The sequence below is a fragment of the Eptesicus fuscus genome, chromosome 10, assembly GCF_027574615.1.
Source record: "Eptesicus fuscus isolate TK198812 chromosome 10, DD_ASM_mEF_20220401, whole genome shotgun sequence".
Taxonomy (NCBI): Eukaryota; Metazoa; Chordata; class Mammalia; order Chiroptera; family Vespertilionidae; genus Eptesicus; species Eptesicus fuscus.
Genome location: NC_072482.1, coordinates 10,974,249 through 10,997,028, shown reverse-complemented (window position 1 = coordinate 10,997,028; position 22,780 = coordinate 10,974,249). Strand labels below are relative to the sequence as shown.

General features: G+C 45.9%; 2 protein-coding genes and 1 pseudogene across 8 annotated transcripts; 2 read left to right on the top strand and 1 right to left on the bottom strand.

The window, feature by feature from the left end:
- The first annotated feature begins 27 nt into the window (after nt 1-27).
- On the top strand, nt 28-6,012 carry OARD1 (O-acyl-ADP-ribose deacylase 1). 7 transcript variants are annotated; one of them, XM_028161170.2, is made up of 6 exons: nt 28-223; nt 1,033-1,112; nt 1,437-1,581; nt 2,767-2,825; nt 3,829-3,941; nt 5,335-6,012. In XM_028161170.2, exons 2-6 carry the CDS (start codon nt 1,074-1,076, stop codon nt 5,435-5,437), a joined length of 459 nt encoding a protein of 152 aa, XP_028016971.1. In that variant the 5' UTR covers nt 28-223; nt 1,033-1,073; the 3' UTR covers nt 5,438-6,012. The 7 variants fall into 7 exon arrangements, with proteins under 7 accessions (XP_028016971.1, XP_028016970.1, XP_028016969.1 ...); XM_028161169.2 differs by lacking the exon at nt 28-223 and adding an exon at nt 232-332; XM_028161168.2 differs by lacking the exon at nt 28-223 and adding an exon at nt 340-456.
- Nucleotides 6,013-7,876: 1,864 nt separating this feature from the next.
- Nucleotides 7,877-21,776, bottom strand: APOBEC2 (apolipoprotein B mRNA editing enzyme catalytic subunit 2). The gene is made up of 3 exons (XM_008151937.3): nt 21,518-21,776; nt 11,221-11,783; nt 7,877-8,279 (listed from the first exon to the last, which is right to left on the bottom strand). The coding sequence occupies exons 1-2, from the start codon at nt 21,646-21,648 to the stop codon at nt 11,240-11,242; spliced, it is 675 nt and encodes a 224-aa protein (XP_008150159.2). The 5' UTR covers nt 21,649-21,776; the 3' UTR covers nt 7,877-8,279; nt 11,221-11,239.
- LOC129150662 (U2 spliceosomal RNA) lies at nt 12,678-12,913 on the top strand (annotated as a pseudogene).
- Nucleotides 21,777-22,780: the final 1,004 nt, after the last annotated feature.

Below are 22,780 nucleotides of genomic sequence, written 5' to 3'. Positions count from 1 at the left end.
GAAAAACTACGCCGGCGTCTTCTAGGTGCGCCCGTCCCTTCGACTAGTACACAGCCCTGGACATATTACTACGCAGGCGCTAACTAGCTCGTCTGCCAACTTCCCACCCCTTTCTTTGCGGCCACGAGAGGCACACCCCTGGGCTAATGCGCAAGCGCCGTTCCTTCCCGCTCGAGGTGGCGGTCTCGTTACGCATGCTCGGGTGGCGGCGGGAGACTGCACGGTATTTACCGCCGGAAGTTCGGCGGCCATCACCAAAGAGTGCTGGTTGGGCTAGCTAGCTAGAGGGGCTCGTTCCCGCGTCGCTCCCAGGTGGTGGGCGGCCATCTTAGGTGCGTACTCAAGGGCCGTGGCGGGATTGGTTCCGCGTCTGGTCTCGTAGGCTGTTCCCAACCTACCAGGGCCGGGTCTGAAGCCCTTCCCCGCGGGGCGGGACCTCGTAACGGCCGACTTCAGGTGAAGGGTAACCCCGGTACGTTGAGGCTTAGAGCGAGCCTCCTCGCTCCTTCCCACGGGACCCAAGGACAGGCTGTGCACCCTCGCTGACCCGCTGCAGGGTAGGAGACAGAGGGTGGGAGGCTGCTCCAGGCTCCTGCCTACTCCCCCAGAAGAGGGGAGTGAGCCTGGAGAGGCCGCCTTCCCTCTCCTTCCTGCGCGGGGCAGCACACTCCCTCCGCGCGAAGTCCCTCCTTTTTTCTTTTAGGCCAAACCCACCGAGTTTCGGGGCTGTCCTAGGTCCGCCAGGCGCTGGGAAAGGCGGAGGCGTGTCTTAGGGCCGCCTTTTCTTGGAGGGCGGGGCGGGCGCCCCGGGAAAGCGCGAAATGCGAGCGGGGCACAGCAGCCGTCCACCTAAGGCATTTCCCTCTTCCCGGCCCCGGGAGTCTAGTATTTATTTGCTCAGGCTGAACGGTGTCACATTCAGTGATATAAGTTGGGGGCGGGGGAAGGGGGAAATAATGCGTGGTCAGGGCGATATGAATATAATATATTCAGGCTGCCTAAGCATGTTTCTTTACTTTTCCCTCCTCATAGCTGAAGAAATATTTAAATTCTGGAGATAGCAACTCGGTATCATGGCCGGCAGCCCTAATGAAGATGCAGAAGGAAGCAGAGTGCGTAATAACCATTAACTTATGGTGAACTGAAATTCAGAATAATGGAGGTCAAAAACATAAACACTTTTTAATGAAACCAGTAATTGAATTGTCTTTCTTTTTTCGCTAGCTGATTTATTTTAGAAAGGCTAATGCAACCTAGACAGAGACCAGCCATCACTTTCCTTTGACATATGCTTTAATTCGTGTGGTTAACTGCTTAAATTCTAAGGATTTGGCTTTTAATCAAGAAGGTGGGTAGGGGTGGTGGATACTGTAAAGGAAAACAAGTAACTGTTTTTCTGCATCTAATAAAACATTTTCCCCATTTGCACGTTTTAGATCACCTATGTGAAAGGAGACCTTTTTGCATGCCCCAAAACAGACTCTCTAGCCCACTGTATCAGTGAGGATTGTCGGATGGGCGCTGGGATAGCTGTCCTCTTCAAGAAGAAATTTGGAGGGGTGCAGGAACTGTTAAATCAACGTGAGTTGTTTTTTTAAAAATATTTTTATTGATTTCAGAGAGAAAGGAAGAGGGAGAGACAGAAACATCAATGATGAGAGAGAGACATTGATTGGCTGCCTCCTGCACAACCCCATTGGGGATCCAGCCCACAACCCCAGGCATGTGCCCTTGACCGGAATCGAACCTTGGACCCTTCAGTCCACAGGCCGATGCTCTATCCACTGAGCCAAACCGGATAGGGCTCAACGTGATTTTTGAAAACAGTTTAATTCTTATTCCCTGGCTGGAACATCTTTTGACCTGTTACACTCATTAAACAAGATATACATGTAAAGAGGAGGTTCCTAATTACTGAGTACTTTTATTGTACTCATCAGATTAAGTTTTTCCTCCACAAAAATAGTCTCTAGTTTGGGTCCTTTATTACGCCAAGCTTGAATTCTTGTAAAAGTTTCTATTCTTTTCTTCCTCTACCATAAAGCTCTATTGATAATGCTCCACTTCTCTGGAAACCTTAATTATTCTGAAGTGCTTAGCAAAATCCAGTTATTAGTTTGTTTACCCATACTGTATTTAGGAGTTTAGTATCCTCCTCCTTCCATAACCCCTCCTTTCATTTCCTGCCAGTGATTTAAAACCAGAGGTGTATTAGAGTCATGTGGAGCTTCTGAAGCAGTTGCTCAGACCACAGTCTAGGCTTATTCAGTCACCTTCTCCACCAGTGATTCTGATCCCAGCCTTCAAAACAATTTCTTGCTGCTTTGTATTGTAGTTGTATATGAACATGACACTTTTTCTTGATGGAAAGCTTATAATTAGAAACTTTTTTGTGCACTTATGTTCCCCATAATGCTTAGACATTAGCTCTTTGTATGTAAAAATGAACATATTTGGCAAAGGAAGAATGCTGTATATTCTAAAACATTTCTAGGCAGTAGACCAAGTTTTTAAGTGAACAGTAAGGGTGTACTTGAAAATAGGAGCAGGACAGGAGATGGGTGTGAGGAAAATGGTTGAGAAAACATGATTAAGAAAGCTGGATGCTCAGGAATACAGTATTTAGGAAGGCTGATAAGGAGCAAAGTGTTCATAGGAGACAATAGGTTTAGGTAAACCAATCTAAAGATTTTTTTAAAATCTAAGAATGGAGATCAGTGTTTTGATTCTCATTTTTCTTTCTACTATTAAATAACTTTTTCTTAGAAAAGAAATCTGGAGAAGTGGCTGTTCTGAAGAGAGATGGGCGATACATATATTACTTGGTAAGATGGGGCCTATTCTCAATATGTTCTAAGGACTGGTGAACAGATAGGCTGCACTGAATTTGTGTTGATCATGATAGTCCATTCTAGACAACTAAACATGTCAAAAAGCTTCTGATCTCATGCCAACTCGGGTCCAGAGGTGAGGCTGTGTGTGTGGAGCTCCGGGTTAGAAAAGAAGCATCTTAGCTTCATGGGAAGGAGTACTGTGGCATCTTCCAAAGGCCTGTGTTCTAAGACTTGGGAAAGTTAAGGATGCCTCTCATACTTGAATTCCTTCCTCCTCATAGTGAGATAGAAAAACTATAATGTCTTGAGACATTGCCCAAAGCAGTTTTTCATTCTTCCCTATCAAATGCACTCAGCTGCTTTCCTGCCTGCTGCCTCTGTGGGAGTCTTCCCTGTCCACATAGCCTTCGGCCCCAGAAAGAGTGTGGCTTCTTGGCGATGGTGCTGGTGACTTACAGCCAGCCCACTAAGAGCTTGGTTTGGACAGCACACTAAGTGGTGTCCTGTCTTTGAATGCTGTCTTTAAGGCTGCTGGGACTTCAGTGTTATTTGGAGTACTACCAGTTTGTCTCTGTTCTTTTATAGAGAAACAAAAAGCAAGCAAGCATAGTTTCTAAGTAAATAGACTTAGGACATTTTTGGGTGGTATGGGTTCTTGTTACAGATATGCAGCTTATCTCTTGGAAGTGGCACAAAGACTTTCACCTACTTTGCTTAAAAACAATACATAATAGGCACAGCCTGTTAACCTCCTGGGCTTGAGAGAAGGAAAGATTATTACCTGGCAGTGTCTGAATTTCTCAGGCCCTATTTAGTTGATTTTCCTGAAGGCCTCCCATAACTGCAAGGGACAGTATGACATTTGTCATCCCTGCTTTAGACTGTTCTATAAAAATACACTTGTTGTTTTAATTAGGATGTTGGGAGATGTGATGGCTTCTCTTTGGCTATCATTTTGGACTAATAGAAGTTTGAATTCTTTCTTTGTACTCAGATTACAAAGAAAAGGGCTTCACACAAGCCAACTTACGAAAACTTACAGAAGAGTTTAGAGGCCATGAAGTCCCATTGTCTGAAGAATGGAGTCACAGACCTCTCTATGCCCAGGCAAGGAAATCCAGGGCCCTACGTGAAGACTTGATTGGTGGGGTTTAGACAAATGACTTAAAAGCTTAATCCAAAATACTAACTTAATTTAAAGGTGGACAAATTTCAAAACTTGAAAAATATCACCAGTGGACCAGTTGCCAGACTTTAGGCCAAAGCATACCCATTTCTTAGCTTGGGTTGAATGACTTGGAGCTGGTCATTAAAACCCACACCTGCCTCAACCTATGTAGTAGGGAGGAACTATTGTTCAGTCACATTTGTTAAATTTCTAGAATCCTCTGCCTGAATCTTAGCTTCTATTCCTGAAGCAGTATAAGCTTAAGAACCAAGACAGAGCAATTGTGATTTTCCTCTGGGCCCCTTCAGGTGTCCCAAACCTGTTAATCCTGTGCAAAAAAAAAGCTGTAAAGGATCTCTACCATTTAAACTGCCTGCTTGTTGATGGTCACCTTGGGCAGTAGCCAGAGGATATATCCCTGATGTAATGTTTTAGACACTACCTATTGGGAACTTAAGGAATGACATTGGGTTTTTTTCAGTAGGCCCTTTGTATCCTTTTCAGGAAATAAGCTTGGGTTCACCTTTCTTTCTGTCAGTCTAGTTTTGAGTCAGTGCTGACCATACATGCAGGTTTATTTCAAGCTCTAAGTTACTTAAGTGACTACAGGGTCTCTCGTCTTACACTGGTCTTCAATATACTTAAAGATTATGTATCATAAACTTTTTTTAAATCACAATATTTTTCAGGGACTTAATCATCACATTACATGAGATTAGCATTTTAAAGCCTTTCTTCCCCCCGCCACCCCCCCCAGAGAGGTTGAGGATCAATAAAGTAACATCTTAGAAGAAAGGTGCTAGGTAATAGAGTTTTGTGGGTCAATAAAGGTTTTTCACCAGGGTATTGCAAAGAACTGAATTGCAGTCAGCTTGACATTTCTCAGCATTCCATCTCGATTTCTTTTTTTGCAGGGATCCTGTCCTTTGTCTTCTTTTTCTTTTATCTTGCTTAACTTTCCATGATCATAAGTATATTTTTTAAATGCCAGTCTTTTCCCATCCTCCCACAGCTAGTTTTCATCAGTAGACATAGATGGATAGTGTTTGTCCCATGTCACAGCAGTTATACATTGCTAAATGTTGCTTGAAACAATGGGGAAGTGGTAACAAGTAGGTAAAAGAGAAGTGACAGCTGTGGGATGTTGGTGCTGTCAGGAACAGCCTTGGGTGACTCACAACAGGAATTCCAAGCTTCCACCAGGGCTGCCTATAGTGTGAGGTCAGATAATTTGTTCTTATGCTCTGGGTGAATGCAGCCTAAAGGAAGAGAGAAGGATTGATTTCCTCGATACCTTCATCGCAACCAATGGAGATGTTTTATCTTTTTCAGGATTGGGTGTGGTCTTGATCGTCTGCAATGGGAAAATGTATCCACAATAATTGAGGAGGTGTTTGAGGCAACAGACATCAGAATTACTGTGTACACACTCTGAACAGATGAGCATTTTGGATGTGTCCGTGTTTTCCTGTGTCATTCCTACTGGGCCATAGGACTGGGCAAACTGACTTTAAAAATGATCAGAGGGAAGTTTCATGTGAAATTTTCTGCCAACAGGCCATGCTTGGGTTTCTGTATTCCCATGATTGGACTGGGACTCTGAAGGAGGGATTGCTTGGGAAATGTTGCTGTGATTTTTTTTCTTTTCTTTTCAGGAAGGTAGGTAATAGCCTGATAATATTAGGCAGGGAACCAGGTGTTGGGCCCTATGATCCTTTTTTGCCTCAGGATGCTACGTAATTTGTTTGGCTTGCCACTAGGTGGCAGCATTGATTCTACTTCTCTGCTGTTTAAGAGAAATTTTAGGAAAAATGAACATTTCAGTTAATTTTGCATCTTTTGTCATTTGTGCATTTACTTTATATTGTCCTTATGTCCTCAAATTCATCCTAGGAAAGAATTTTGAGGTGTGTTTCTTTTGTTGTTTAAATTACAAAAATGGGTTTTTACATTGTTAACAAGGAATTTGTGGGGGGAAAAGTGGGAAAATAAATATCTTCTTGGGCTACAGTGAGGTTCTGTACACGTTTGTGTTATTTTGGACTTGGATAATGGAGGATTCACCTACAACTTAATTTGGAAAAATCAGAGAGGGGTCCAGTGGGAAGGCAGCAAGGTGAAAAACAGAATGGACAGCATCTATGGGTCAGCTTATTGGAAAGGCAGGATTTTAGAATCCACTCATGGTGAACTCTTCTGTTCACTACATAGTTTGTGATTGAACCTTTCTGAATTCAGTCCTGAAATAATGGATGGTAAATGCTTGGCAAAGTGCTTATTGAGGAGTAATGACTCATTGTTCTCAACAAAATCCATATGAATCTTCTTCAAAAAAAGACTCATTTCCAAAAAAACTTCTGTTTTGGTAGTAGGGGGGCTAGGGAAGATGGCCAGGTTTCTTTGTTTTTAAGCTCCAGAGGACAGTAAGGTATAACCAGCTGGGATGGAGAGCAGTAAATATTAATCCTCTTCTTAAGCTAAGAAAGCAGCACTTTGTCTACTCCTGTTTTTGTGTGGGAGAAGAAGGTTCATGAGTTTAGCCAGTAGTTCACTCTCAGAGGTATTGGGAAAACTAGTGGTTTTCTCATCTCTTGTTACTCACCCCCCCCCGCCCCCCTCACTCCCGTCCCCTGTACTATGGTGTTATGAGTTAAAACAGCCAGACCTACTATTGATTTTTCTCCCTTGAGTGAGTTCTGGGCCTTCATAGGACTTGCTTTCTCAAGTGTACAAGAAGTGGATTTTAAAATGTGCTTGTTGAAACAGCAGGAGAGCACTGGTTAAATATAACCTTTGTACTTTAGACTTGTGTTCTTACCACATTGCAGCCTGATAGGAGACAGCAGTTTAAAAAAAGAATTTCACATCTTTTGTACCTCTGTGTGGAACAGACAAGTTCTCCATGTAGTTGGGGTGGGGTAGTGCAGGAGCAAGTTCATGATCAAACTTTTAGACTAAGGCTTTTCTTAAAGAAGCTTTGCTTCTGTTCATTATTAGTAGTAAAATTGAGGGGGAAAGAAGGGAAGGAAATGTCTCAATACACAAAACTGAAAATGAGAATGGGTGATAAGAGAAAACTTAGAATTAAAATATTTTGCTAACTATGCACATAAATCTTAACACTTGTGTCAAAACATTGCTGCTTCTACATAGGGCAATTTTTTCTCATGGAGTAAGAACCTTCATGATTCTTTTAACAAAGCTTAGTTTTGTGGAGAACTGGCAGTAAGTGGAATTCCTGGACTCAGCAGGGATGTGATAAAATGTTTTGTTATTTGTAGATAGTCTTGGGGTCAAATTCCGATGACTTATCACACCCCAAGCCTGGAGAAAGGCATTGCCTGATAATCAGAATGAGCACATTATTCCTGGAAAACTAGTTAGAGTTTGGCAACTACCCAGCAATTCACATGTGAAATTTTACTTCTACATAGGACTCAAATCTTTTAAGAAATGAGACTTTGATATCATCCTGCCATCACCATCAAGTACCACATGTTGACTCCTCATATTGTGTATCTGAACATTAAAATCCTACTCACCTCTAATTAAGAGGCTAATTACTTATTATTGGCTATTGGGACAAAATATGGATATTTTGTAAGTATTTCCCATGCCTTTTGTTTCACCCTCTACTGAGGTATCTTGGAAGGAAATATTTTAGGAAGGTCAAGACCAGAATGAGAAGTCTACATAGGAGAGTTAGTATCCTGTGTTGCCTAGGCAGGTTCTGGTTTAAGCTTCCCTTCCACTTAAAATGTGGCTTAAAATGTAGCCTGGGAAATCCCTATTCCTGGGACTTCATCACTGTCCATAGTTAACTTCAAAATGTCCAAGTTTCTTTAAAAACCTGGTCACAGAAAAACCACACCACTTTTATTAATGCTGCTTTTTTTTCTCTTTAAAAAAAAGACCAACTTAACATAAATGCATTTCTGGACATATTTAAGAAATGTGCACAGATGTTGGGTCTGAGGCTCTTTGCCTTAAGCAGCCCATTTGGGGGAATAATTAGGACCCTCAGACCCATGATGCCTGGTGCCCATATATGTTTGCTATTTCTCCTTGCAACTCTCTTCTTTCCCAAGAGCAGCCTTAGAAAGAGAGGCACAGCTAAAATGATTTATAGCATGAGAAGTATATTTTGAGTCCTGAGAGGGCCTTGTGCAGTGGGATTGGTTGGTGTTAAATGTTGTCCAGCTCCAAGTGGTATTAGGAAGTCAGGCATGTCCCAGATGGCCATACATGTCACTGCCATCTCTTAGCAGCAGGCAGACCTTGAAAAAACAGAAAACATGTTACTGAGAGCCATGCTGGCCCCAAACAATGAAGAATTTTCTTTTTTAATTACGTTTTCTGTGTGCCTTCCCCAAGTCCCGGAATTTCTCCATTGTGTCCTGTGACTTCTGGTTTACCCAGGGTTGGATTTGTTCCATTCATGTTTGGTATGGTTCACACAGAAAAACCCCAGAAGAGATCTGCTTTAACTCTGTTCTTTTGAGTTGAATACATGGCTAAATCCTAGTCTGTCATTTTTTAAAAAGATGGAATAAGAAATATGAGGAAATTTTTCTTTAGCAAATGCCTATTTCTTGGGAGTATTTTAGTTAAGCAGAGTTGTTATTCTGGTCTTTTAGATAACTATTTCATGCCATTTTTTTAAAAAAACTTAGTACATTTTAACCTTTTCCTTCAGGAACATGAGCAACTCAAGTAGAGTACAGGGAAACATGTTAATAATGGGTCCAGATAATATAGGTATGTCCACTAATGGAAAGAGGCTTATAATGTGGAAAATGTCCAATAATATTTTATTAAGAAAAATTTGACTTAGAAATGGGCTTTTTCCATCAAACTGATTTATCTATTTTCCTTCTGTTTAGATTAGCATAAGGTACAACCCTCAATTATCTAAAATTAATAGCTCTATTTAATCCTCCCTGAAATGCTTAATTTTTATAGCAGACTTAGCTATCTCATTTGACTTAATGGGGGAAAACAACGACAACATACACAAATCCCTGAGGACTTGCTAGTTAGGCAGCTGGAAGAAGTGGCCCATGACTCTGAAAGATGTTTAAGAAGTATACTAGGGTTAAAAATTAAGCTACTAGTCTTTCTGTAGAATCTATGTAGGGTTTATAATTACTCTAATAAAGTATTCAAGGAATTTAAAAGCTAATTTTGTATCTTCAGAGGTCACCCTTAGAAATCTGAATGTATTACTACTGAAAGTGGTGTCTTATTTTATACTAGAGGCCCAGTGCATGATTGAATCATGCACGTGTAGGGTCCCCTACATGCTTTCGCTTTTCGCGGTGGAGCTGGGTGCCTGTCTGCTGTGCACCAGGCCTTTCAGAAGCCTCCGGCTTGGCGGAGGCTTCTGAAAGGCCTGGTGCCGGAGCAGACAGGCACCCAGCTCCCCCACTTTTGATGGTCTGCGGCCGCTGAGGGGGGCTACCCTGCTGTTGAGAGGCGCAGGGGGCGGGACTCCCGCCCCCTGCGCCTCTCAACGGCCACTGAGGGGGGCTGCTGTGGCCACTGAGGGGGGCTGCTGCGGACACCTGGCTACCCTGCCGTTGAGAGGCGCAGCTGGGTGTCCGCGGCAGGCCCCCTCAGCGGCCGCGGATCTGGCCGTTGAGAGGCACAGGGAACAGCAGGGTAGCCCCTGTCAGTGGCAGCGGATCCGTGCCTCTCAATGGCCGGATAGGCCACCCCGAGTCCCGCCCCCCAGCCTCCCGCCGCCCAATCGTGGGCGTAGCGGAGTGATGGTAATTTACATATTACTCTATTATTAGATAGGATGTGAAGAGTATCACGTGACATTACCTGACCATAGTCTCACTGAATTCAATGAATGGGTCCTGTTTTTTGTAAGAAATGGCTGAAAATTGTCTTTATGGATTGGCGAATGCTCATCTAGAGCAGCGGTCGCCAACATTTTGGACCTCACGGACCCTGGGATGGCGACCGCTGGTCTGGAGGATGACCAGGCACCCTGAGTGCATGTCTAATAGCAAACACCTGCCAACATCAACTTCCAGAAATTGATATTTTCAAAACATGTTTATGAGATGCATCTTAAGTATATGAACAGAGACACCAAAAATGAATAACTTCATGGAAGCATGCTTCTTTTGTGTTTTAGTAATATGTTATTCCAAAATTAAGGTTGCTTAAAGAGGGTGGTGAAGACCCATTCCCAATTACTGGAGGACTTTGATCAGTAAGTCAGTCCTAGTAAAGGGACTTAGTCATACATAGCTTTGCTATGGGAGCAATGTAGAATAGACCAAATTAAAAAAAAAAAAGATAGTAAAGAATTCTTTACCCTCTTTCCTGAGGGTAATTGGCCTGTTTCTGTAAGAGTCTAATTTACCCTCAGCAAGAAGCCAAATCGGCCTTAATTGTGTCCTAATTATTTGCTTAAATAGCTAATTTTTACCTCCAGTTCTCCAATCACATCTTGATATCTGTAGGAGGCTACTTCTGAGCGGCTGCCTAATTTACAAACATCTTTTTAACCCTTTAAACATTCCTGCACGGAAGAGCGTGTTGCTATATTATCCACATCCCTGCATTCAGCATTTTTTCTGAGTTCTGCTGAGGTCTTTTCAACATTGGAAAAATGTTCTTGCATTATACTTTCACACAGCAAGTAATGGTCTCCCTCAAAGCAGAATCATTTGTTTGAAAACATGAAAGCTGCTCTGGCCAAAAATCGGGGAATTTCAAAGGTATCAAAAATGAGAAAAAAAAATTACCCCCAATAGAATGAAACACATGCTTTAGAGGAAAAAATGGAATGGTAGGATTGCAAATGGAGGTGGGAGCAAGGCATCTACATGACTAATTCTAGATACACGCCGATGGGGGCAATTTAGGGGACTGAAATATATTCTAGGCTGTTTTCCAGTAGTAGGCTCTTACACCATCTAAACCTTGCTACAGAAAGTCATGTCTCACGAAAGCTTTCAGATTCCTGTCACCCCTACGATTCCATGTTATAAGGGAAAGTCAGTCTGATATAAAAGAGTAGGAGGGAAAAGGATTTAGGGAGAGGAATTTAGAGGAAATAAAAGGAGGCAGGATCTTCTAAAATGTTTTTACAGTCAACCCAAAGCAGAAAAGTCTGTCCCAAGGAAAATCTAATGCCACTGGTTCCACCTGACCTCAAGCCTTCTGCCCAGTTAATGGAGTAATGGTGCCATGACTCACGTGAGGCCGAGCGCAGTGCCTACTTCAGGATGTCGGCCAACTTTTCCTCGTAGTACAGGAAGTTCTCCTGAATGTCCTCCCAGGGCTCAAAGGTCTTGGATTCGCCCTCTTCCTGCTCCACAAAATTCTGCCAGATGTACTCGAAGTCCTGGGGCTTCATGATGCGCAGCCTGCAGCCAGCCTCCTTCAGCTTCTTCAGAGCAGCCTGGATCTCGGGCTCCTCCCACATGAAGAGGCGCCCCACCAGGATGAGCAGGCGCAGGTTCTTGGTCTTGCTAAGGGTTTTGATGATGCGGTCAGCGCAAGCTACGCAGGGGCTGGAGGACACGTACCAGGTGACGTTGTAGCGCAGGGCCGGGTCGAAGGTTGGCACGATCTTGTTGAAGAAGGCTTCCTCCGCGTGGGCAGTTGCATGCTCGTCCTCCAGGTATCCCCGGGATGCCTGCACTTGGCCTCCCTTGTCCTGCACCTCAATCACATAGCAGAGGAAGGTCTTGTTCCGCCCGGAACTGTACTCCACATTCCGGAACTGGAACTTGAAGTAGTTAACAGGCAGCCGCTCCCTGTGGGGTGGAGAAGACAAAGGGACAGGGAAGAAGAGAGAATGATGAGTTCTTTCTAGGGCCAGACCTCCTCAGCATGAGGGACAAAAAGGCATGAAAGCATCCCAAAGGGTTTCTCTAGAGAGGAGGGAGAATTTGGAGTGAGGTGTGCATTCTGGTCTCCCCATTAGAAAGGGTCTCCAAACCCAACATTTGCTGTGCACAACACATGCCTGCGTTCTAAGTCATTGTCTCTTTAACCTGGCTCTACATTAGAATCACCTAGAAGGCTCTGCCAGTAATGCCTGGGCCCCACACAAAACCAGTTAAATCAGAACATCTGGGGGGTAGGAGGGACCAGGCAACAGCATATTAAAAAGCTCTCCAGATGATCCTAATTTGTGGCCACGTTTGAAAAACTGTGTTCAAATAGTAATTTTACAAAGTAGCAAGCATATACTAGTAAAATTTCTCACCACAGCAAGACAAAGATTTCGCAGAATATTTCATGCTTCATTCCGCCTCTCTGTCATTCATTATATCACATCTTCCCCATAGAATGGCCTACAGTTTGCAGTGCCGGGCTCTCCTAGTGACTGTTTTTCAAGCCTGACTTTTCCCTCAGGTGAAAGGAAGGTTGTCCTAGAATTTTTATCTTGGAGGCCACACTACCTAAGGGTATCTTGGTATGATTTAGCTTGTAAGATTTGGCCCCTACCCTCCAGATGCTTATAACCTTGCAGCTAGATTCTAGCTAGGCAGGAGAGATGTAAATAAGGCAGCTGCAAACAATAGAAAACTGCTAAAAATGAGTAGGTAGAGTGAAGGACATATGAAGGCTCTTGAAAGTTTAGCCTTGATTCACGAGGCAATAGAGAATCGTTACAGGTTCTTGAGTAACAAAAGACACAATAAATCACTTCTCTTGGGCTAAGATCGAGGGTAGTATCTGTTCTTATCGGTTTAATATTGGATACGGCCTCTACCCAAGGACGATATACAGGCAGTCCTCGGGTTACGTCGTTTCATGGTTATGTCAACATGTCAACATCTCCCATTTGTTTATAAAAAAAAAAGTTCCGTTATTTTGACGCATGTACATATGTGCTTTATGTTTTTTATTTCTTTACCACAAATAAAGGTCAGGAATTGTTATCTTTTAATTTCATTTTTTATTTTTTTTACTGTGTCACTTCATTACTGCTGTGTATGTGCTCCATGTGAGTGATGTAGGTGCTTATGTAGGTGGGTTCCGACTTATGGCGAAAATCGCATTACGTCGTGCCGTAGGAACGGATCTCTGACGTAACCCGAGGACCTACTGTATTAAATGAAATTTTGGAGCAGGGAGGTGGAATAGGAGCTTGGTCCGTCTATTCTGTTTATCTGTTGCAGTACTTCTGGAATGGTGCACAAAAAAGAAAAGAGAGAAAGACAGTAAAAGTCATGCCCACAGAGGACTGTGGTGGCTTTAAGCAGACAGCGTGAAGCTGGAGAAAGCCTGAAATAGAGACAGCCCTCTGGGTGTCTGAGGAAACCAGACTTGGTGGTGAATATGTCCAGTGGCTTCAAGGGGAGATGGACGAAGAGGAAAGGAGAGCAGCAGAAAAGGTGCAGTTTTTAAAAAATATATTTTTATTGGTTTCAGAGAGGAAGGGAAAGGGAGAGAGAGATAGCAACATCAATGATGAGAGAGGATCATTGATTGGCTGCCTCCTGCATGCCCCCTTACTGGGGATTGAGCCCGCAACCCAGGCATGTGACCTCCTGGTTCATAGGTCGACACTCAACCATTGAGCCTCTGTAGCCAGGCTTGAAAAGTTTGGTAGTAAGAAGAAGGGGAGAAAAGTGCAGACAGACTACTAGAGAGGACATCGGAGTTGAAGTTGTTTCTATGTTTATGTGTGGGGGGTGTTTTTCTAAAATAGCAAGATTTGTGCAGGTTTGAAGGCCAAGGAGGCTGTAACAGGAGAGCGTGAAAATGCCAGAGGGAGAGCAGGGGATGAGTAGCACCAGCTGGACAGGTTGAATGTTTTCTTTTTTAAAAATGTCATCTCTGGGGAGCATTTGAGATCTTACTCCCCAGCAGATGTTGTCAGTTTGGCTCAAATAAACTCATAACAATTCTCAAAATAAAAATAAAAACAAAAATGCAATGTCTCTGGCTGCCCCAGAAGATATCCTGAGGCAACTATTAACTTCTCTGTTGCTTTTCTCCCTGCCTTCTGTTTCCCCAGAGAGGCTGCAGGGGAATCCCTGGCATCCCAGAGCCGTGGCTTGTTAGGGGTAAGCAGCAGGTGCCAAAGAGCTGAGTGAACTTGAGCTGCTGCCCTGCAGTGTTCCCTTCCTCCCATCACCAACTTTATTCTCCCCAAGTTTCCATGTCCCTTGCTCGCAAGTTAAGTTTCCACTTCAGAGATGGATGTGTTTGAGGACCCAGCCCCAGGGATTCCTTTGGGTGCTATTCTTAGCTCTCTAAGCCCCCTCTGTCCCTTGCTGGATGTGTTTATTATTTACTTAATGTTCTGGGAGAACGGATGACCTGATGCTGCCCCTCTCCTCTTTCAGCCCCTGCTGGGATTAGCTCTCTCTAATAAACTCACCCCACCAGACCACTCCTGAACTTTTCCGTTGCTGAATGACCCCTTCTCTTCTAGAGTGGCTTTTCCTTTCCAAGAAGCACAGAGCTTACCTTTCTTGCCCAAATCCTTTTTTGCTCTTCAAGGCCTTTTGCCAGACCACCCCACCCCATTACACCCCACCCCAAGTCTAATCCAGAGCCACCTGATGATAGATTCTCAGAAGTCCTCACTTCATGTTGTCAATAAATTCTGCGACTTTAAGCAGAACAACATATAAGAAACTAATTTTACCATAGGCTAAGTGATATGAACAAGATTTAAGTTCCAATGGCATCTCATCAATGTTATAATGAAACGTTGCTGAAAAAGACATGGTTATTGGAGGACTGCTGTATTCATGACTTCGTGATTGGCTTGGGGGCTTCAGCAATGGCTGTCCGTGGTTCCTCGGGTTTCCTTCTGGAACCCCCAGAAGTATTGCACCAACTTGGCCCAGTACAGCCCAAGGACGAGAGTATGAATTTGGCCCAGCATGCAATTGCCAGTTGGCCCAAGGGTCTGAGACTGCTGCTTTCTCAGCCTCTCTTAAGCGCTGGTGTTTTTCCCTCTTCCTTCCCTGGGCAAGGGGAGAGGATGGAGAGAAATGTGAAACCCAAGGGAGGGGAGGAAAGTTCACTTCTATAAATAACATTTTCCAACCCCTCTGGCCAGCAGCCTCATGGTCTACCCTGCCCCTCAGCAGAGACAATAGAAAGACAAAATAGATGCCTCAGGGAAGGAAGTGCTTTCAAGGGGCAAAGGATAGTCAGGGAAGGTCTTGGCTCCCAGCCTTTCTTTGGGCTTCCTCAGAGACTGGGTTTGCTTGGCTTCTCCTTTTTGGTCTTCTGGAAGGAGCATAAAGATTAAGTGATGTTCTTTGGGAATTCCCAAAGACTGAAAGAGCTGGGCCCTTTAGGGAAACCAGGGGGACAGTTGGTAGAGCTCTGAAACTTCCCCAGGCAGCTAAGACAACATGGTCATCTTGGGTGACATTACAGAATCACAAAATAAGCCAACACTATTATGCCCACTGGTAGAAGTGGGAAACAGTGACACTTCTTAAATTATCACAAACATTTTTTTCTAAGTAGTATGACATGCCTGTGGACCACATTTACTTATACTCTGAACCCCAGCAGATATGTTACTGCTAAAGTGGTGTGTGTGTGTGTGTGTGTGTGTGTGTGTGTGTGTGTGTGTATGTTGGAGTGGTGGTCAGGAGAGAGATGCAGATGGTAGAATTTTTTACCTGGGCTCACTTGCTTCTTCAGGCACAGAAACCAACAGCATTATTTCCACCCCCAGCATCTTTAAGTACCACTTTCTCATACTTTCTGCAGTCAAGGCCATTCACACTTCATCTGCTTAGACCCAGGCTACTGGACTGGGCATTGTAATTCTCTAGGCTGGAAACTGAGACTCCAGATATCTAGAAAAAATTGGGATGATGGTCTGCTCGGTGGAGGGGAAGGGATGTGAGTAAATGTGTGTATATATACATATGTGTGCTTGTATACATATATATACACATATATGTATGTATATACACATATATGTATGTTTATATATACTAATATATATGTATACACATCCTATATAATAAAGAGGTAATATGCAAATTGACCATCACACCCTCGTGTCACAAGATGGCCATCCCATGCCATCACAAGATGGCCGCCCCCATGTTGTCACAAGATGGCTGCCACAAGATGGCCATCCCCACGTCATCACAAGATGGCCACCCCCACATTGTCACAAGATGGCTGGCAGGGGAGGGCAGTTGGGGGCGACCAGGCCTGCAGGGGAGGGCAGTTGGGGGTGATCGGGCCTGCAGGGGAGCAGTTAGGTGTCAATCAGGCTGGCAGGGGAGTGGTTAGAGGGCTATCAGGCTGGCAGACAGAGTGGTTAGGGGCAATCAGGCAGCCAGGCAGGTAAGTGGTTAGGAGCCAGCAGTCCCAGATTGTGAGAGGGATGTCCAACTGCCAGTTTAGGCCTGATAAACTGGCAGTCGGACATCCCCCGAAGGGTCCCAGATTGGAGAGGGTGCAGGCTGGGCTGAGGGACAACCTTCCCCACCCCTGGTGCACGAATTTTTAGACTGGATGTCTTCTGGACAACCTTCCAGACAAAGTCCCGGTAGTGGGGGCCGAGCCCCTTGCACGAATTTTGTGCATTGGGCCTCTAGTGTGTGTGTGTGTGTGTGTGTGTGTGTGTGTGTGTATCCCCATGTGCACATTTAAAAACATTTGTGTTTCCTAAACAAAAATCTATACAGTGAAAAGCAACCTGGAGGGCAGTAGATGCTGGTCTGAGATTAAATATTTGCTCCAAGATAATCCATGGAGTGGAAAGTCCACTCACTGGTAACTGAGTGTTGACTCATTTCATCTTTCTTTCACTAGACCTGCTCAAAAGAGGCAGAATTGCCAGTTTCAGGTTCCTTTTCCATTTTCAGACAACTTTCAAAGTGAATGCTAAAGTGGGCCTCAACTGAAGGAGGAGCAGGGAGCAGCTGAGAGTTGGAACAGACTGACTTCCTAGCACTGAGAAGGGGTGTGGTGGGCTGCCTGCTCCTGATTGGCAGTTCTGGATAGGATTCTGACCAAGGCAGGCCCTGAGTCCACCCCTTTTCCCTGAGCAGCACCATCTTTACACTGAGCCTTTACACTGAGCTCTGACCTTCCACTGTCCCTCATTGGAGAGGAGATCAGGGTGGTCAGAGTCAGTGCTGTCTTCTATTCTTTTTTTAAAAAATGTATTTTTATTGATTTCAGAGATGAAGGGAGAGGGAGAGAGAGATAGAAACATCAGTGATAAAAGATAATCATTGATTGGCTGCCTCCTGCATGCCCCCTTACTGGGGATTGAGCCTACAACCCAGGCATGTGCCCTAACCAGGAATCAAATGGTGACCTCCTGGTTCATAGGTCTACACTGAACCACTGAGCCATACCATCCTGTCTTCTATTCTTTATGGACCAAGCCTTCTCATCATGCTCCAGAGTCCAGGGTAAGGGGTGAGGGGCTTGTGGCATTAACAATGGTATGAAGGCCCCTCACTCCTTGCCTGTCCCTTTCCTCTGAACCCTGCCTTGTCCCACGGCCAGAGTAAACTACTGGAAGCTAAAGCAGTGTTCAGAAGGGAAATCATTGCATGTGCCATTCTTCTCTGTTCCATAATAACCCCTCTAATAACAGGTTCAGCTTCATGCAAAATCATACACAAATAACTAGAGGCAAAGACAGACAAACAGGTGCTGCCAGGCTAAGCCACAGTCAGTCACCCATCACTGGATGGAGAGAGGACACAACGAATCCTGGTGGCCCAGTGCTTCCCTAGAGCATGCTGAGTCCAGAGGCAGCCAGGCACCAGTGAAATCCTCTCTGGGCCTACCACAGATGGGTCTTCATATATCCTGAATTTCTCTCCTTGAGAAGTTCCCCTGCAATTAATCCCCTATCCCAGTGATTGGCAAACTCATTAGTCAACAGAGCCAAATATCAACAGTACAACGATTGAAATTTCTTTTCAGAGCCAAATTTTTTAAACTTAAACTATATAGGTAGGTACATTGTTATTAACTTAATTAAGGTACTCCTAAGCTGGCCTTTGCTAAAAACTCAAGGGGCCAAAGAGCCACATGTGGCTCACAAGCCACAGTTTGCCGACCACTGCCCTATCCCAATGCCTGGCAGAGAGCCCAACACACAATAGGTGCTCCTCATTGGTTCACTCTTCTATTCAAAAACAAGTATTTATTACCTATTAGGAGCTGGGTACTATTCTTGGTGCTAGGGACAAAGCAGTTACCAGTAAAAGGCAACATCCCTATCCTTACGGAAGTTAAATAGTAGTAGAGGAAATGGGCAGCAAATAAATGATTCCTAGTCAACAAATATTTGTTGACTATAAAAGACTCCTCTTTATGGTTTTTTTAGACACAGTGTGATTTGGAGTCAGACAATCCTGGGGTGCACGCCCTGCTCCATCCACTAGCTTTCGGCAAATTACTCATCCTTCTGAGGCTTGGTTTCCTCATCTGAAAGATAGGTTGAGTAACTGAACCCCTCACATTTTGAACAACTGCTGCTGCTCAAGAAATTAGACCTAGCATTGATGGATGGGGCCTTTTTATGGCCTCAATTCTTATCTTTCAGAGCCCATCTTTAGCACTACCAGCCTCAGCCCTTCTCTACTCTTCCTCTCACTTTCAGAGGTTCCTGTCTTTCAGTGGTGTGCTAGCTTAGCACCCAGCAAATTGAGAGAAAGTGAAAAGACCCTCATTTCTAACTTTGCTGACTTCTGTAAATACTTGCATTACTGCGATTTCAAGAACTTGGAGTTGGGAAAAGAAATGGCACAGTTGACTCTCAGCCAATGTGAGCTGGCAGGGGCCCACCACTACAGCTTTAGACCCCCTTCTAACACTTTCCTTCATGTTATTGATAACTAGAGGCCCAGTGCATGAATTTGTGCACCAGTGGTGTCCCTTGGCCTGGCCTGTGGGATTGGGCTGAAATTGGCTCTCCGACATCCCCCAAGGGGTCCTGGATTGTGAGAGGGCACAGGCCAGGCTGAAGGACCCCACTGGTGCATGATCAGGGCTGGGGAGGGACACAGGAGGTTGGCTAGCCAGGGAGGGACTTCAGGAGGGCTCCAGGGTGTGTCCGGCCTGTCTTGCTCAGTCCTGATAGTCCGGACCCCAGCAGCAAGCTAAACTACCAGTTGGACCATCTGCCCCCTGGTGGTCAGTGTATGTCATAGCAACTGGTCAACTAGTTGACTGTCTGCCCCCTGGAGGTCAGTGCACATCATAGTGAGCGGTTGAGAGGCCTTAGCATATCATTAGCATATTATGCTTTTATTGGTTGAACAGCCAACTGGTCGACCAGACACTTAGCATATTAGGCTTTTGTTATATAGGATGGTCTTAGGTCTGCTTCTATCCTGAGTGCCCTCTTCAAACCAGAATCATGACAAGCAGGATATCTCTCTCTATTCCTATCCAATACTCCTTTTTCACCTCAAACTGTTTGCTGAAAAGCCACCTGCTCTCTGCTAGTTTTTGATCCTTCTAAGGAGCAGTATGGTCAGACCCACCCCTGTGGGAGTCTAGGCTAGGAGAGGACCTGCTTGGGACTCCTTTGACTCTAGGGCATCTGGAGAAGGAAGGAGAGGAAAGTCACTCCCTCATCCTGTCCCTGCATAGACATAGCCGCACCTCTGGGCTATTTTAAGCTGCCTGTTTACCCCCGGGGCCCAGGAGACAGCTCTCCACAGCTGTCACTTGTGGCCAGGAAACACTCAGGGCTCCACCTCCCCCCTGAGCTGCCCAGAAAGCTGCCCGACCTGTGACCCTTTTTCTGAGCCATGGGTCAGGGAAAGCCTCTGAACCATGCTGCCCTGCAGATGGAGACAGGTGGAGCTCTGCTTGGTAAACCTGGGAACCAGAATGAATAAGACAACAGTGGAAAGGTCACTTGGCTGGAGTCAGACGACCTGCCACTTACTGGTTCTGAGGTCCTGGACAAATCACTCAATCTCCCTCACTCAGTTTCCCCGTCTGAGAGTGGCAATACTATAGCTCCCTCTCCTAGAACTGTGCTGAGGGTTGAATGAGCTCATGCTTGTGAACGTTTGCCATGCTGATAAAGACCTGGACCTATGTAAGTTACATGAGAGGACTTAACCCTTTAGGAACCACCACCCTGGGACTCCAAAGCCCGTTTAACTCAACAAACACAGTCTGATTCTGTTCAGAGCCTACCCTGTCCCTGTGTGGGGAGATCACAGCCTGCACAGAGTGGGCACAAGTGTGCTCGTCTGTGTGACCCAGACAGCGTGCACCAGCGTGCTAGGGGGCAGAAAAAGTGTCTCCTTCCATAGCAAGCTCCTGGAACCGAGGACTCCGCTGGCCCACAGCTCTCGGCGGCCCCTATGTCTATATTCATCTGTGCCCGTTGCTTTTTAAATCCTTGGCTGAGGGCGGCTTTGGTTGGGCATGGGCGAACGCTCTACCCTGAACTCCTGCCTCCGGGATTAGGATGCATTTCCCTCAGGTTCGCTTAGAAATTGGAAAATACCTGAGTTGGAAGGGAGCTTGGAAATCAGCTAGCGTAACTTGCTCATGCTACTAATGAAAAAACGGAAGCAGGACTGGAAAGCCACTTGCCAAGCTGAAAGTGGCAGGTCACATTGCCACCCAGGGATCCTTCTGCCCCTTGAAGGTGCCACGCCTCCACCCTTAGTGCGACCACTCCTCTGCCTGTGGGCATGGCTGGACCCCAGGGGAGGAAACCTTGGCTCAGGATGGAAATGTGACCCTACGTATCTCCCTCTTACTCTTTGCTTAGAAGCTTAGCAGGGTCTTCTCTTAAAGGGACACAGAGGGAAGAGGAGGAAGACCACTTGGTGCTATTCCTAGAGACGCACGATGTGGACAAGACAGAAGGACCCTGTAAGCAGCCCCTCCGTGGGGCCTCCTCACCCTTTGCTCTGGGTCCTGGTTCCTCCGGGCTGGGCTGTGGCTACAGGGGTGGGACCCCTCCTCTGTCTAGAAGCTCCTGGCCAAAGCTGTGTTATCTGTGCTGTGACCTGTTTCCTTGGGGGTGAAGGTGGACAGCCCCTGGGGAAACTCAGAAAAGACTGAACAAGGACAAAAATGCTTCTCACTCAGGCCTGGGGAAGGATGATCCTGTTTTAGGATCTTCTCCTCCTGAGGGAGGCTCTAAAGGAAAGAGGGAGATATGCAGATAGAGGAGAGGCCCACTCGGAAGCAGAGAGAAGGGAGGGAGGAGGCCCTATGACTGGGGCCACATTTAAATGTGCCAGTGTCCTTTCCAGGTTCCCTGGGACTGAACAGAGAGGCAGGTGATGTCCCAAGACCAGGAGGCCTCAGCGGTGGTTGCATTGCCTCTAAGGAACTCCTCCTACCTCCCCTGACTAGAGGGTCCCTGGTGTCACCCCAAGAAGCCAAGCGAGATTGCTGCTGTGTCCCCAGCAGCCCCTACCTTGCACACCTGCGCACTCTTACAGTTTGACCCTGACCCCTGCTATTACTGTCCCAAATCCCCCAGCCTGTCCCCAGCCTGTGCTCCTCTAGGGAGGAGGACCCAGGCCACACCAGCTCTCACCCTGTGACGATCTCAAAGGGGGGCAGCTGGATCAGCTCCTTCAGCTTCTCGGGGTCGTCCAGGTTCTCCAGATCCTCGCCATTCTGAGAGGCAGGTGCAGACGCCTCGGCGGCCTCTTCTTTCTGTGCCATGGCGGCGCTGTGGCTGGGGAGTCACTGAGAGAGAGGAGAGAAGGCAGTCTGGGCCAGGGCCTGGCAGCAAAGTCCCAAGCAGCTGTCAGCAGCTAAATCTGCTGGGATGATAGGCAGAGGACTGGGCAGGCCAGCTGAGTGTGCTCACCCTGCTACAGCTACAGGCTTTATAAGCAGAGGCCACCTGCCCCTCCCCCAGGTCCTCTCCTATCTTTTTTTAATTGAGTGACAGAGGGCGCCAGGATGGGGAGGAATGGAAAATCTGGCCATGAGTATCCCCTATTTATCAGTAGGCAAAGACAGGAAGCTGGCAGGTGGGGATGGCTTCACCTACTCTCTCTCCCCTCCCTGTCTGGCTGGAGTATGTATTCATATACAACCCCTCTGGTAAATACCATACTGTTGTCTGTATCTATAAGGTTTTTCTTGTGTGTTTTTTCTTTCTTTCTTTTGTTGCTTTGTTTTATATTCCACATGAGTGAAATCATATGGTTCTTGTCCTTTTCTGTCTGACTTATTTCACTTAGCACAATACTCTCAAGATCCATCCATATTATTGCAATTGTCGGTATTTTATCTTTTCTTACGGCTGAGTAGTATTCCATTGTATGTATGTACCACATCCTCTTCATCCAGTCACCCACTGGAGGACATTTAGGTTGTTCCCATATTTTGGCCCCTGACAATAATGATGTAATGAACATAGGGGTACATATATCCTTATGGATAAACTAGAGGCCCAGTAGGATAGGGCCTAAACAGGCAGGCGGACTCCCTCTCACAATCCAGGACTGCTGCCTCCCAACTGCTCGCCTGCCTACCTTCCTGATTGCCCCTAACCGCTTCTGCCTGCCAGCCTGATCACCCCCTAACCACTCTCCTGACAGCTGGATTGATGCCTAACTACTCCCCTACCAGCCTGATTGTCCCTAACTGCCCTCCCCTACAGGCCTGGTCACCCCTAACTGCCCTCCTCTGCTGGCCTGGTCCCCCCAACTGCTCTCCCCTGCAGGCCTGGTTCCCCCCAACTGCTCTCCCCTGCAGGCCTGGGTACTCCCCAACTGCCCTTTCCTGCAGGCCTGGTCGCCCCCAACTTCCCTCCTCTGCCGACCTGGTCACCCCTAACTGCCCT